At 47.5% G+C, this 15,792-nt stretch overlaps 1 protein-coding gene across 4 annotated transcripts in view; it reads left to right on the top strand.

The window, feature by feature from the left end:
• The first annotated feature begins 219 nt into the window (after positions 1–219).
• RCOR1 (REST corepressor 1) overlaps positions 220–15,792 on the top strand; it is a 64,315-nt gene continuing 48,742 nt past the window's right edge. Inside the window, exons 1-2 of one of the 4 annotated variants that reach the window (XM_089666953.1) lie at positions 222–587; positions 687–746. In XM_089666953.1, the coding sequence (XP_089523079.1) occupies positions 440–587; positions 687–746 (208 nt within the window). In that variant the 5' untranslated portion in view covers positions 222–439. Of the gene's footprint in view, positions 747–15,792 lie in introns of all 4 variants that reach the window. The other 3 variants (XM_089666952.1, XM_089666951.1, XM_089666950.1) reach the window with 3 other exon arrangements.

Raw genomic sequence — 15,792 nt, 5'->3', positions numbered from 1 at the left:
AAGAAGACACCGATATGAAGGGGGCGGAGCGATACTGGGAGCCCACACTGAGGAGACACGGCTCAACCGAACCAGGCGAGCGGAAGCATCGGGCAGTTTGCCTGAACTGACGGGACCGCTGGCCAATAGGATTTGCTCCTGCTTTCCAAAATTCCCGGCGGCCCAATAGCTGAGCCGGAGGGGCGGGGATAGGCGGTGGGTGAGTCGGTTAGGTTGTCCTGCTCCCGCCCCTCCTCCTAGCTCAGCCGCTGTGGCTGAGGAGAGTCCAGTGCGGGCGGCGATGTGAGGAAAGTTGTCTCGGGTGTCTCAGGGCGGCTGGAACGGGCGAGAAGCGGCGGGGCTCCGGCTCCATCCTCTCCGGGCTCTTCCTAGGACCTCCCTGCGGATCCGGGCTCATCATTTCCAATCACCTCAGCGGGTTACCCCCCCATTACCGGCCATGATAGAGAAGGGGGCCGCCGAGGTATCCGGGAAGAGGAGAGGCCGGGCCACCGTCACCGGAACCAAAAGTTTAGCCCCCAACGGGCACAGCGGAGGCAACTCGTGGGAGGAGGGGAGCTCGACCTCGTCCAGCGATGAGGAGCAGGGTAGGTCCGGAGGTAGCCTCGAACTCTCCTTCCTTCCCCCACCCTCGGGGGGACCCCCACCACACCGGACACCCCATAACCTCTTCTCTCACCCCACAGGAGGCGGCGGCATGAGGGTGGGAGCCCAGTACCAGGCAGTGGTGCCCGACTACGACCCGGGTGAGTGCAGCTCCGAGCGGGGGGAGGGGAGGATGGTGGGAGCCTCGAACTCTCCTCCGCACTTGCTGTACTTTACTGACAGGCGGAGGAGGAGGAGCATCGGCCATACTCATCCCCACCAATCATCCTCATCCCTGCCATCCATACTCATCCCCACCAATCATCCTCATCCCTGCCATCCATACTCATGCCCAACAATCATCCTCATCCCCAACAATCATCCTCATCCCCAACAATCATCCTCATCCCCAACAATCATCCTCATCCCTGCCATCCATTCTCATCCTTACCAATCATCCTCATCCCCGCCATCCATACTCATCCCTAACAATCATCCTCATCCCCGCCATCCATTTTGATCCCCGCCATCCATCCCCATCCCTGCCATCCATCCCCATCCCTGCCATCCATCCCCATCATCCCTACCCATCCACATCCCTACCGTCCATTCTCATCCCTAGCCATCATCCTCACCATCCCTACTCTTCCACATCCCTACCATCATTACTGATCCCTACTGGTACCCCCAATATCAGAATGTATTATTTATAATGACTGATCTACAGAGCCTGACAGAGGAGGAACATCTTTCCTACTCACCCCTACTCCTCCACATCCCTTCCATCTTTACTGATCCCTACTCCTTCCATCTTTACCGATTCCCTACTCCTCCACTTCCCTTCCATCTTTGCCGTTCCCTACTCCTCCACTTCCCTTCCATCTTTGCCGTTCCCTACTCCTCCACTTCCCTTCCATCTTTGCCGTTCCCTACTCCTCCACTTCCCTTCCATCTTTGCCGTTCCCTACTCCTCCACTTCCCTTCCATCTTTACCGATTCCCTACTCCTCCACTTCCCTTCCATCTTTGCCGTTCCCTACTCCTCCACTTCCCTTCCATCTTTGCCGATCCCTACTCCTCCACTTCCCTTCCATCTTTGCCGATCCCTACTCCTCCACTTCCCTTCCATCTTTGCCGATCCCTACTCCTCCACTTCCCTTCCATCTTTGCCGATCCCTACTCCTCCACTTCCCTTCCATCTTTGCCGATCCCTACTCCTCCACTTCCATCTTTGCCGATCCCTACTCCTCCCCTTCCATCTTTGCCGATCCCTACTCCTCCACTTCCCTTCCATCTTTGCCGATCCCTACTCCTCCACTTCCCTTCCATCTTTGCTGGTCTATACTACATCTCCATATCAGTCTTTATTATTTTCATTCATCTAGTGAGACAGGCAGAGAAGGATCATCATTCCCACCGATCTCTGCTGATCCCTACTCCTCCACATCCCTACCATCATTACTGATACTACATCACAATATCAGAATGTATTCATTATAATCACTCATCTGACAGTATTTATTAGTCATCTACTGAGACTAAGTCAGAGGAGGATCATTGTCCCTACTAATCCCTACTCCTCCACAGCCTTACCATGATTACTGATCCCTACTCCTTCCCATCCCTGCTATCATTACTGAATCATACTACTACCAGTGTTCCCTACTGCCCCCCCATATCAGTGTTCTTTATAATCGGTCATCTACTGATCCTGGTAGTCAGCCGAGGTCATCGTCCTTCAGCCTCGCACACACTATGGATATTATTGGTTTGCCTTGTAGTCTCCTATGGATGAAGTGCAGAAGATTCTGTAGGAAGGATATAATGTGGGGTGATGTCATCTCGTGTGTTTGTATTTGTGGATGTTGTATATTGTGCTGATTAAATGATAATCGTGTGATCTGGTATGTTACAAGTTTCCTGCTTGTCCCTTCGAATAATATTGGGCAAAGCCGTGTACTAACAATCAGATTATCGTACAATCGCTTTGAAGGCGGTATAGTTTTGTATGATTTTCTGATTGTGTGTACAAGGCTTTACTTTTCCCTACTGATCCCTACTCCTCCTCAACCCTACCATCATTACTCATCTGTACTACTGATACAACATCCCCAATTTCTGTATTATTACTAATTACAATCACTCATCTACTGATCCTGACAGTCAGCCAATGATCCTCCTCCCTGCTGATCCCTACTGTTCCACATCCCTATCCTCAATACTGCTCTGTACTACTACTAGTGTACCGTACTACATCCCAATATCAATATTATTACTATTTATAATCCACTGATTGTGAGCCAATGATCATCCTCCTCCCTACTGATCCCTACTCCTCCACATCCCCGTCACCATTACTGATCTCTACTACTATCTGTGTACATTACTACACCTTGATATCTGTATTATTTATTATTTTTCTAATCAGTGAATTACTGCTTCTGACAATCAGCTGATCAAACTCTCTACTGATCCCTACTACTCCACCGTACTATCATTACTGATCTGTACTACCCCCCCCCCCCCCCCATATCAGTGATTATTACCATTTACAATCACTCATCTACTGATCTTGACTGTCAGCTGCTCATCCTCCACCCTGCTGATCCCTACTACTCCCTATTTCTGTCCTTACTGATCTATACTACTACCAGAGTCCTCTTACACCCCAATATCTGTATTATTTAACACTCCTCTCCTGATCCTGTCAGTCAACAATCATCCTCCCTACTGATTCCTGCTGCTCCCCATCCCTTTCGCCCACATGAAAAATCGTCTGGTAATCACGCCGTTAGTGGGGTCAGCCCGTCAGCCGTTTTTCGCAGATCTCCTCATTTATTTTTATCAGTCATGCTGGAAAATCCGCGCAAAACGGCCGTTTTTCGCGGACATGGGTGGCAGCAACGGCAACGGGGCCGACCGATTTTTCGTTTATCTACCAATAAACTGCCAGTCTATGGCCTGCCTTATTCTACATCCTGATATCCGCAGTTATAATGATCAGTCCTTCTCTGATCATCCCTACTGCTCCCTACCCCTGTACGTTATTGTCATTATTTATCCTAATACCCATCCCTATTATTCCTTATCTGTACAACATCCTCTATATCAGAATTATTTATTACTACTTATAATCACTGATCCTGACAGCCAGCCAGTGATCCTGATCCCTACTACTCCCCATCGCTATAATCATTACTGATCTGTACTACTACCGGTTTCCCCTACTACACCCTGGTAACCAGTATTCTTTATTACTATTTATAATCGCTTATCTGCTGATCCTGACAGCCCGATGACAATCCTACTCTTTACTCATCCCTACATTAAATTTATAGTTGCAATCTATACTACTACCAGTGTCCCTCTACATCCTGATATCAGTCATCCGCTGCTCCTCCCCATCCCTGTACATTACTATCCTCATTCCGCACCTGATAGTGTCCCCATATTACACCCAATATCTGTATTGTTTATAATCAGTCATCCGCTGCTCCCTTCCTATCCCTGTACATAACTGTCATCGTTACTGGTCTGTACTACAGTCATTGCTTTCTACTAAACCCTGATATCTGTATTTATGATCAGTCATCCGCTGCTCCCTCCTGTCCCTGCACATAACTGTCATCCTTACTGGTCTGTACTACAGTCGTTGCTTTCTACTAAACCCTGATATCTGTATTTATGATCGGTCATCCGCTGCTCCCTCCTGTCCCTGCACATAACTGTCATCCTTACTGGTCTGTACTACAGTCATTGCTTTCTACTAAACCCTGATATCTGTATTTATGATCAGTCATCCGCTGCTCCCTCCTATCCCTGTACATAACTGTCATCCTTACTGGTCTGTACTACAGTCATTGCTTTCTACTAAACCCTGATATCTGTATTTATGATCAGTCATCCGCTGCTTCCTCCTATCCCTGCACATAACTGTCATCCTTACTGGTCTGTACTCATTACTGTCTACTACACCCTGATATCAATGTTTATTAGTATTTCTAATGTTCAGTCACCTGTTGCTTCTCAGTCCCTGTACATTACTGATCTGTACTATTGTCATTATCCTCCTCTGCACTCCAATATTGGTATTGTTTATTAGTATTTTAAGGATCAGTCTGCTGCACCTGTCAGTCATCCGCTGCTCCTTCTGCCTCTGCACATTACTATTGTTACTGATCTGTACTATGGTCCTTGTTACTGCTCTATTCTATTGTCATTGTCCTCTCCTGGTATCAGTATTTGTTTGAAATGAGCAGTGATCCGCTGCTCCCTGCTGTCACTGCATATTACTGTTGTTACTGATCTGTACTACGGTCCTTGTCCCCTACTGCACCGTGATATTAGTAGTCTGAGTATTAATTGGTCATCTGCTGCTTCCCCCTGTCCTTGCATATTGCTATCATGTCTCATCTGTTCGACTGCCAGTGTCCTCCGCTGCACCCCTATATTCCATTTGATTCCAGTATTTGTATTGATCACTCATCTGCTGCTCCCTGCTGCCCCAGTACATTAATATAATCATTGCTGATCTGTATTGTCCTCTTCTGCTGCCTCTGCACCCTAACATGACTATTAGTTGTATCAATCAGTCATATGTTGCACTTCAAGCCTCTGCATATTGCTGTCATCAATACTGACTACTACTGTTCTACTTCTCTTCAGATCTCTGTACCCCAATATTAGTGTTCCTAGTATTTGTGCCTCTGAACATTACTATGATTGTTACTAATCTGTAGTATTGTCATTAATCCTCGTCTGCCTCTGAACCCCAATATTAGTATTATTCGTATTTTACTTTGTTACTGATCAGTACTATTGCCATTTATTCTCTTCTGCTGCCTCTGTACCCGGGTATTAGTCATGTTTATTCCTATATGAATATGAATGGCTACTATTAGTATTTGTCATTCTTGCTGATCCGTACTATTGTAATTCTCCTTCCCTGCTGCCTCCCAATATTAGTATTGCTTGTAATTGTCCTCACCCGCCACCTTTGCAGATATGATCACCATTATTGTAATTATCACCGAGTGGCCCTGCTGTCTTCCAATTAATATTACCTTTATTTAGTAATAATGTCATCATGATCATCCGCACTTTATCAAGCTGACTTCACCTATAGTCTTTAATAGTAATGTTGTAATTTGCTGCACACACAGCCTCTGAATGTTGTCATTATTATTAGAAATGTTCTATCTGCTGCAGCCTCTGAAGTGGATGTAAAGCCCAAACTTTTCCTAGCATTGGAAAGCTTAAAGGGTTAAAACTCCTGTCGAGCTTTTATTGCTGCCTGGGTCTCCACTAGTTACTGGTTGGTGTTGACCGCTGGCAGTGATGTGAAATGTAGAATTTTCAGGCCCTCACTGAAACCGTTGAGAGTAAATCTTCCAGCAGGGACTCCTGTTCCAGGCACCACTGTTTAATAGTGGATATGACCCATGTTGTAGGGATTTTCTCATTTGCTGTTGCATCTTTGGACAGGAAGTAAAAGGAAGTCTTCTCCCTTGGGACGGGAAGCTGGGGGGGGGGGTTGTAGTCTCTCTTGGGGCGGGCTGCTGGGGTGGGGTCGTAGTCTCTCTGGGGCGGGCTGCTGGGGTGGGGTCGTAGTCTCTCTTGGGGCGGGCTGCTGGGGTGGGGTCGTAGTCTCCCTTGGGGCGGGAAGCTGCGGGGGGGGGGGGCGCAGTCTCCCTTGGGGCGGGAAGCTGCGGGGGGGGGGCGCAGTCTCCCTTGGGGCGGGAAGCTGGGGGGGGGTGCAGTCTCCCTTAGGGCGGGAAGCTGGGGGGGAGGAGGGCGCAGTCTCCCTTGGGGCGGGAAGCTGGGGGGGAGGAGGCTGCAGTTTCCCTTGGGGCGGGAAGCTGGGGGGGAGGAGGCCGCAGTCTCCCTTGGGGCGGGAGCTGGGGGGGAGGAGGCCGCAGTCTCCCTTGGGGCGGGAAGCTGGGGGGGGGAGGCCGCAGTCTCCCTTGGGGGATGGGAGGAGCAGGATGCAGTCTCCCTCGGGGCAGGAAGGTGGGGGGGGGGGGGGGGGGGAGGATGCAGTCTCCCTTGGGGCGGGAAGCTGGGGGGGGGGGCGAAGTCTCCCTTGGGGCGGGAAGCTGGGGGGGAGGAGGGCGCAGTCTCCCTTGGGGCGGGGAAGCTGGGGGGGAGGAGGGCGCAGTTTCCCTTGGGGCGGGAAGCTGGGGGGGAGGAGGGCGCAGTCTCCCTTGGGGCGGGAAGCTGGGGGGGGGGGCGAAGTCTCCCTTGGGGCGGGAAGCTGGGGGGGAGGAGGGCGCAGTCTCCTTGGGGCGGGAAGCTGGGGGGGAGGAGGGCGCAGTTTCCCTTGGGGCGGGAAGCTGGGGGGGAGGAGGGCGCAGTTCCCTTGGGGCGGGAAGCTGGGGGGGAGGAGGGCGCAGTTTCCCTTGGGGTGGGAAGCTGGGGGGAGGAGGGCGCAGTCTCCCTTGGGGCGGGAAGCTGGGGGGGAGGAGGCCGCAGTCTCCCCTTGGGGGATGGGAGGAGCAGGACGCAGTCTCCCTCGGGGCAGGAAGGTGGGGGGGGGGGGAGGGAAGGATGCAGTCTCCCTTGGGGCGGGAAGGTGGGGGACACAGTCATTCGAGGGGGGAGGAGGACGCAGTCCCCCTTGGGGTGGGAAGGTGGGGGACGCGGTCTCTCTGGGGGAAGGAGGAGGAGGCCGCAGTCTCCCTTGGGGGATGGGAGGAGCAGGACGCAGTCTCCCTTGGGGCGGGAAGGTGGGGGGAGCAGTCTCTCTGGGGGGGGGGGGAGGGGGACGCAGTCTCCCTTGGGGCGGGAAGGTGGGGAAAGCAGTCTCTCTTTGGGGGGGGGGGGGAGGTGGGGGGGACGCAGTCTCCCTTGGGGCGGGATGCGGGGGGACATTTTCCCTTGCTGCATTTACAGCCTCTACAGATTATCATCACTGTTACTACTAAATATGTAAGCATCCGGAGTGCTCGCAGGTTAGGGGGATCATCATCACCCTTTTATTTTAGTTGTTACTTCTATATGGGTATTACTACTTTATTATTGATCTGCAGCTACAGTCTGGACAGATTATCATTGCTTGTCCTAAATTTATGTACAGTGTGTGTATTTATTTAAAAAAAAAACTGGCACCGTTTGTAATTTGGAGAGTCTGGAGAAACTCGTTATGGCTGATGGTACAATCGGATGATATTTACAATGAGGCTGTAGATACCAACAGCAGAGAGCACATCTTGGTTGTTGGTTCACTTGAATATTTACTGCCAGTTTTTAAACCTTTGGTACTTTTTGATGACTGGAGTCTTGTGCTTTTGAGATGCTGTATTTTTCATTAATCTGTTATTTTATATTCTTGTCCTTTAAAGTGGAACGAAATCCTTCTGTTCTTTACAGCCCAGGAAGTTGCCATCTTAACCTCTGTTTAATCTGCAAGTGTCATGGTGTTGCACATGTGATCTGTTATGATTCAGCCATTTGATGGTTTGACTGTCAGTTGCTTGCGCTCTCAACCAAACTGTTCTCAATCATGGCATGTCTTCAGTTTAATTGTTTTGGGAAAGGGTTAAGTCTGTGGGTTTAGTAATGCGTTAAGGTAGTGGAAGATAAAGAAAAGGGCGCACAAGCCTTGCACATTACCTCACACAAATCTTTTATTTGGAAGTAACAGATGTATACTCACAAATGCCAAGTAAAAACAAGCATGCCATGACCCTCCGTGGTCCATAGTCCGGCGTACTGTGCGAGTCCCACACACACAGAGATGGACACTCAGAGCATGGCTGACGCGTTTCAAGGGAGGAATCCCCTCTTCCTCAGAGCCAGTTTGGATTCCCCCCTCAAAATGCGTCAGCCATGCTCCGAGTGTCCATCTCTGCTTGTGGGACTCGCACAGTACACCGGACTATGGACCACCGAGGGCCATGGCATGCTTGTTTTTACTTGGTGTTTGTGAGTATACATCTGTTGCTTCCAAATAAAAGATTTGTGTGTGAGGTAATGCACAAGGCTTTTGCGCCCTTTTTTTTTTTTTTCCTTCCATTGGGCTTCCCCAGCCCTCAGGGGGCTGCGCAGCTTTGCCAGATTGAATTGAATACAATTCATGAAGATCTCTCCACACACTCCGGATCCGGTCTTGAGAGCACAGGAGGTTTTTATTCTTTCTATTGCTTTAAGGTAGACCTACACCTTGGAGAGACATCTTTTCTGTATATATGGCCCAAAGAATGTGATTTTTCCAGCTAATGTTTTAGATTCTGTGCTATACTGCTTGCCCTGCAGCCACCCAACTTGCAGCGGAATGTGAACGTTGAGTAAAAGTTTGTAAGTCTGCACTTAGCTTGAGGTCACATTTGCATGGAATATGGTGTCCCTGCTAATGTCCTCAAAGCCGAGCAGTGAGATCAGTCCAATCGTTCGCCCCAACCTCTCTCTCTCCTGGTGTATATCTGCAATAGGTTATCACTTCTCTGGCCAGTAAACGTGAATTACACATTGACTCACAAGGGCTCCGCTCACACTGCTGAGACCCCAAAGTCATGTGACTTTTGTGATTTAACATTGCAGTCTATGGCATTCCAGTCAAAAAAAAAAAAGTAGTGCAGGAACTTTTTTTTGTTTTGTTGTTGTTGCAACTTGAGTCGGATTGATTAACATGGCACTGAATGAAATGAATATGTTTTGACTTGTCATGCGACTTTGTGTTGCAAGTTGTAGCAGTGTGAAGCAGGGCTTGTGTTTTTATTATCTCGTGGGCTTGTGAGGTACTCTGTTCATGTGAACTGATTGTTCTAAAAAGGCCAGACCGAGCAAATCCACAGACAGGATGCTGGAGGAGAAGCTGAAAGAGCCTGCAGTCTAGCAGGGAACCAATGAGGGGGGGGGTTCAGCTTCGGGATGGCTGCTTGAATGCCGGGTTATGCTGGATATTAATAGGGATGGGAAAGGGGGAAAAAAAATCCACTTTTCTCCGCGTTCACCTACTGTTCACATAAAGTATAGCAGGCTAGAAAAACGTGTTCTGCAAACGTGCCACCTAGACTGCTGGAGCACATGACTGTTTTCTCAGCACAATATTCCTGTATGTATTGCATCGTTTAAAATCACATTGGATGGAATTACATTTGAGGGGGTTTCTCAATGGGCAAGAGAGTTATTTGTTTTACAAAAGTGTCCAAAGTAAATAGTTGGATGCAATAGACAATGGAAGCTCAGCAGTTACCGTGAGTTCATGGAACTACAAGTCACAGAATGCCTTACCAATGTGCCATTGTTGATGAGACCGGCATCACTTTCAGTAGCCGTGTGCCCCAGATTCTTCATGCTGATAAGGAACCGCTAGTAATATGCAGCCAGTCAATATTCATGGCAGGATGGAGGAGACCAAATCTGGAGCAGCTCTGCAAGTCCGCTTCTAGCTTTCCTTTTCAAAGCTTAACTGAACAAAATGAGGCTAGGATGATTGGTTATGGGGTTTTGTGTGCTTTTGCTCTTTTGACTATTAGCCGGCATGAGTCTTTGTGTCTCTGCTGGTACTTTAGCTCTTCAGCATTTGAATGAATCATGATTGCACAACTGAGACGAGAAGTGCATCAGGATACCAAATAAGAACTATTCTGATGCTGCTTTCTTGAAAAAGCTTTAACTAAAGCTTTTATTTCTAGAATAACCAACATCTATTTGTATGTCTGTCATCCTACCTCTCTACCTACCCATTGTTTGTGGGCTCACATGACTGTTTTATGACCTATAACACTACCACCTCCCCCCCCCCCCCCCCCACTCCCCCTCTCTGTTGGGGTCCCTCAGGGCTCTGTCCTCAGGTTCCTTCTCTTCTCCATCTATACCTCCTCCCTTGGCCAACTGATACTCTCACGGCTTCAACTACCACCTCTATGCCGACGACACGCAAATCTATCTCTTGACCCCCCCACCTCACCCCCTCAGTCTCTGTTTGAATCACACACCTACTGAACGACATATCAGATTGGATGTCGCTCCACTTCCTTAAACTAAACCTCTCCAAAACCGAGCTACTAGTCGTCGTTCCCCCCCCCCCCACTAACTTTTCCATCACGTCCAACCATGCCACCATCAAGCCCACCCCGCAAGCCAGAGTACTTGGTGTCATACTAGACTCCAATCTATCCTTCCAGCCCCAAGTCCAATCACTGACAAACTCATGCAGACTTCACCTCCGCAACATCTGCAAAATCCGCACGTTCCTAACCCCGGAAACCACTAAACAGCTCATCCACTCCCTCATCATATCACGACTCGACTACTGCAACTCCCTCCTCACTGGCCTGCCTCACCGCTGGCTATCCCCGCTTCAGTCCATCCTGAATACGGCTGCCAGACTCATCCACCTTACCAACCGCTCCGTTTCCACCACTCCCCTCTGCCAATCCCTCCACTGGCTTCCGATTGCCCAACGGATTAAATTTAAACTGCTAACACTGATGTATAAAGCTGTCCATAATTCTGCCCCGAACTACATCACCGACCTAATACCCAAATACCACCCAAAACGCACTCTCCGCTCTTCACAAGACCTCCTTCTCTCTAGTTCCCTGGTCTCCTCCTCCCATGCCCACCTCCAGGACTTCTCCAGGGCATCACCCATCCTCTGGAACTCCCTACCCCAATCCATCAGACTATCACCCACTCTCCTCTCCTTTAGGCGCACCCTAAAAACCTATCTCTTCAGGGAAGCCTACCCCACCCTCTAACTGCCGATCTCCTCCACTCTTCCTACCACTCCATCCCCCACAGCTTTTCCTCTTGTACCATTACCCCCTCCCCCCTAGATTGTAAGCTCCAAGGAGCAGGGCCCTCGAACCCCTTGTATATCGCACTGTATTGTTATTGTACTGTCATGTATTGTCCCCCATTGTAATGTACAGCGCTGAGCGAACTGTTGGCGCTATATAAATACTGTATAATAATAATAATGACCAGTTACCGAAGTCAAAATACACATTGGCCCTTTGTGTCCATTCGCCTTCAATTTTTCTAATTTGCAATGGTGAAAAATAAAGTGAAATCTGGTTTGTTGCGATTAGCAACACTTGTGCGTAAATCAACCTCCATGTGTTACTCATGGGCAGCATACTGGCCTCTTAGATGGCTTGCATCTTTACACGCTGCAAATGCGAGGATTAAATGCTTGTATATGCCTTGGGTACCACTTATCTAATCCCTTGCTCCCACCCACACCCCTGCTTGGATTAAATGCTCGATTATGCCTAGGGTAACAGTGAAAAGCACTTGTAGAGCTCTGTATGGGACCAGCCCCTGCAGATAATGTGCTCCCACGGCTGCCGACACTCTGACATCAAGCACAAGATGGGACCGCTAGTCCTGCCTTGCATGTGAGGATGCTGAGGGACTACCCACAACCTGGAGTGTCAGGGAGAAGAAGCTAACAGTCTGTCAGGGTGTGAGGGATAAGGAAAGTAAAAGTCCTTGTCGCTGATACCTGAGAGGTAAATGGACATTTAACCCTTGCAGTACGGCTTGCAGGAAAGAAAATCGCTTGATTCCCCCCTCACAGTCCGTGTTGGGGGAATCCCTCCCGTAGAGCTATTGTGTTGTCCTGCGAGGGGGGCGTCCCCACCGGGAGAACACCGTGATTACTGCTAGCAGCTATAAGGCTCTGTTCACATATACAATCTTCTAGATTGTAAGCTGGAAAGAGCAGGGCCCTCGATCCCCTCATGTTTTGCATTGTATTGGTATTGTTCTGTCACATGTTCTGCCCCCCTCTGTAATGTACAGCGCTGAGCGAACCATTGGCCCTTCATAAATACTATATAATAATAATAATAATATAGGTGATTTCAATAGCAGGCAGAATTGTGGTGATTCCGCCCGTAATTTAAAACACCTGTATGTGAATGGAGCCTTAACAGGCGCTAATGATGATTGCATGTAAAATCCAACAGGCTGATTGCACCCAAGTTGATTGATCAACTTACATTCAGCCTGCTCATACATGTTTTGAATCTCTGCTGAACCAGCCGAGATTTTAGATTGTAAGCCCTCCTAACCCTCTTGTATTGAACTGTATTGTCTCCCGTTTGTAAAGCGCTGAGCAAACTGTTGGCGCTATATAAATCCTGTATTATAATAATAATAATTTGGATAGTCTATGGCCGGCTTTAGCTAGAGTTTTATTTGTAAAAAAATGACGTCTGGTTAGTTTAGATTTTAATAAATTCTGTTGGTCCGTTCCATTTCCCCAAAAACAAATGGTGGTAATGTGTTACATGGGGTACCTTGCTAAGGCTACGTTCACACTCTTTGTCAGCAGGTGTCAGACAGGCGTTTGGGAAGCGTGTTTAACGCTTCTCAAATCCCTATGAAAATTCTGCACATGGAAATGTGCTGCCTTGTGCAGAATTTTCATAGGGGTTTGAGAAGCGTTAAAAACACTTCCAAAACGCCTGTCTGACTGTCTGTGTGAACAGCACTGTGTGTGGTGCTGTTCACAATGAAGTGTTAGCGTCGCGGCAAAACTGAAGCCTCGTGTGGAGTCGGGAGGGGTTGAAGCCTCCCATTCAAGTCTATGGTGCTGCTTTGCCTGGCTGGCATTTGCGGAGCGTTAATACCATTTACCGTCATTATATGCTTTGTGGTGCGGTTTTAACGGTTGGCAAACGCCTCAAAACCGCGCATAGGGCGTTTGGGAAGTTTTGGGTTTTTTTTTAATGCTCCTCAAATGCCTGTCTAACGCCTGTCAAACACTATAGGGGCGTTTGGCAAAAGTTATGCAGGAAATAGATGGGCCGTTTATTGGCCGACTTTTCGGCCAATAAACGAAAAATCAGTCAGCCCCGTTGCCCATGCTGCCACCAGTTTTTCGTAGATTTTCCAGCATGACCGATAAAAATAAATGTGGAGATCCACAAAAAACGGCCGACGGGCTGGCCCCACTAACGGCGTGAATATCGGCCGATTTTTCGTACGGACGAAAATTCAGCCGATGAACAACCCGTCAATGGCCTGCATTAGAAATAAAGTCAAGTGTGAACGAGCTCTAACACTTCCATCACTTTTCTTCTGTCTTTTCTATACAAGAAAATCTAACTGGATACATTTTGGTTCTCTGACATGAGACACACAATGGCAGTCCATCTGCACAGTGACTCTTCAGCTATGCAAATGGTAGATGCTTGGTGCCAAGAGTCACTTTTTTTTTTCTTTTCTCTGCAGAACTCCTCCAGCATTGTCTTCTGTGAAACTAACCTCCCGCCCACCACACGATATGGTGAGCGTGAGCTCCACGGGGGGGCAGCCAGGCAGCCTTGAATTACTTTTATACTTTTTCATTTCTTCGATTTTACAAATACTATTTGTCCTGAGTTTACACCGATTTCAGATGTAAAATAAAAGGATTTACGTGCTGCCTGCAATTATAAGAAATCATTGTAAAAGCGATTATGTTGGGAGGATAGATATACTCTATATACAGTGTGTATGTCTGTCTGTATATATAATATATAGAAAACATTTCCGCTGTCCGCCTGTTTATGGAGGTTTGGTCTTTGTTTATGAATTCCGTCCTCAGAACCCATCTTTGCCTGAGACTTTGGCATGCATATTGTTCAGTTCCTCTTTTACATGCTAATTCCATTCATGTAGTTTAAGTAACACATGGAAGACTTTTTTTTTTTTTTTTTTTAAACTAGATGCGCCCCCCCCCCCCCCCCTTCCTTTTTCCCTTTTCTTTATTGATGATTAAGTGCTGCCTTTCATCCACTCAGCGTCTTGTTTTATATGTACAAATCAATGATATTATGTTGCACTAGTCAATGAACAGATGAACTATATTTAAGGCACATGTTGGTTGAGTGCATTTTGCAACGGATTTGCCATTGGTGTCCCAGTTAAAGCAGTATTAAACGCAAACATTTATTATATTGCAGCTTACCAATCCTTAGATGTGATGGCTGCATTCACTTTTGTCTTGTATTTTCATCTGATGATTCAGCCAGTAATGCAGGCCACAGACTGTTTATCGGCCGATTTTTCATCCGAAAGAATAATTGGCACATTTTCGCACTGTTAGTGGGGCAATGGAATCGTCCAATTTTTGCGGTTCCTCCTCATTTCTTTTATCGGTCATGCTGGAAAATTTGCGAAAACCGACGATTTTCACACATCGGTGGCAACAGAACGACCGATGATTTGTTTTTCGGACGAAAAATCATCCGATAAACAAACCGCCTATGGCCTGCATAACTCTGCAGTTTTTCAGATGTTCAAGCTCTCCAGCAGAATGTACCAGTTACAGGGATGAGACCATCCATTTCCCACTGACAGAGTGCTTACAATGATCTGCTTTTATTTATTCATGTAAAACCTTTATCCCAAACGGAAAGAAAATGTTGGTTGTACAGGGGTGTGGAAATTTTAGAAAAAACTACTTGTCCAGGGACTAAATCGGTGTCCCAATCTACTTGTCCTGATTAAAAAAAAAGTAATCAATTTTAACCAAAGCCGTATTTAATTCTGAGGTGCTGTTAGGAATGTCTGGGACTTTTAAAATATAAAAAGGGGCTCTATGGCGACTTAAATGTTTAATTTTTTTAACATTGCATTGTTTATCTCCTCATCTCCTCCTCCCCTCCATGCTTGTCTTTAGCACCGCAGCCGGGGACTAACAGGGAGGAGAGAGACCTTGCAGTGTAGTGAGCACCAATTGGGTGCTTGTCAGGAAAGGGGGGTGTCTGGCTTATCCTTTATCCCTTTCGCTGCCAGAGCCTTTTTTGCATACGTTTCAAAAATAATTTTAGGCTTGAAGATTGCACAAAACGCCCAAACATACATTTTCTGATATCAGAGACACTAGAGAATAAAATAGTGGTAGTTCCAATTTTTTTTAGGTCGCATGATATTGCTGCAAAGGTCTAGGAAGCACAACATTTCAGTAAAAAATACACAAAATTAATTTTAGGGCACAAAATGCAATAAATTGCCCTATTTTTTGAAAAAATATAAGAGGTTCCACTGAATAAATAAATATCCAACATGTCAAACCTTAAATTTTTCATGTGCTCGCGAAATGGCAACAAACTTCAGTACCTTGTATTTTTTATAGGCAACCCTTATAGGTCATGAATTTAGCATTATGGAGGAGGTCTGGTGCTAGAATTATTACTCTCATTCTGGCAATATGTAACATGTATCGCAATCGTTTCACTGCGTAGGCGCCCCAGCGTGTGCTTTTACT

This window comes from Staurois parvus, unplaced genomic scaffold (genome assembly GCF_062004578.1).
Source record: "Staurois parvus isolate SC_StPar_1 unplaced genomic scaffold, SC_StPar_1.0 ptg002934l, whole genome shotgun sequence".
In the NCBI taxonomy this organism is placed as follows: domain Eukaryota; kingdom Metazoa; phylum Chordata; class Amphibia; order Anura; family Ranidae; genus Staurois; species Staurois parvus.
This window is presented reverse-complemented; position numbering and strand designations above follow the sequence as displayed.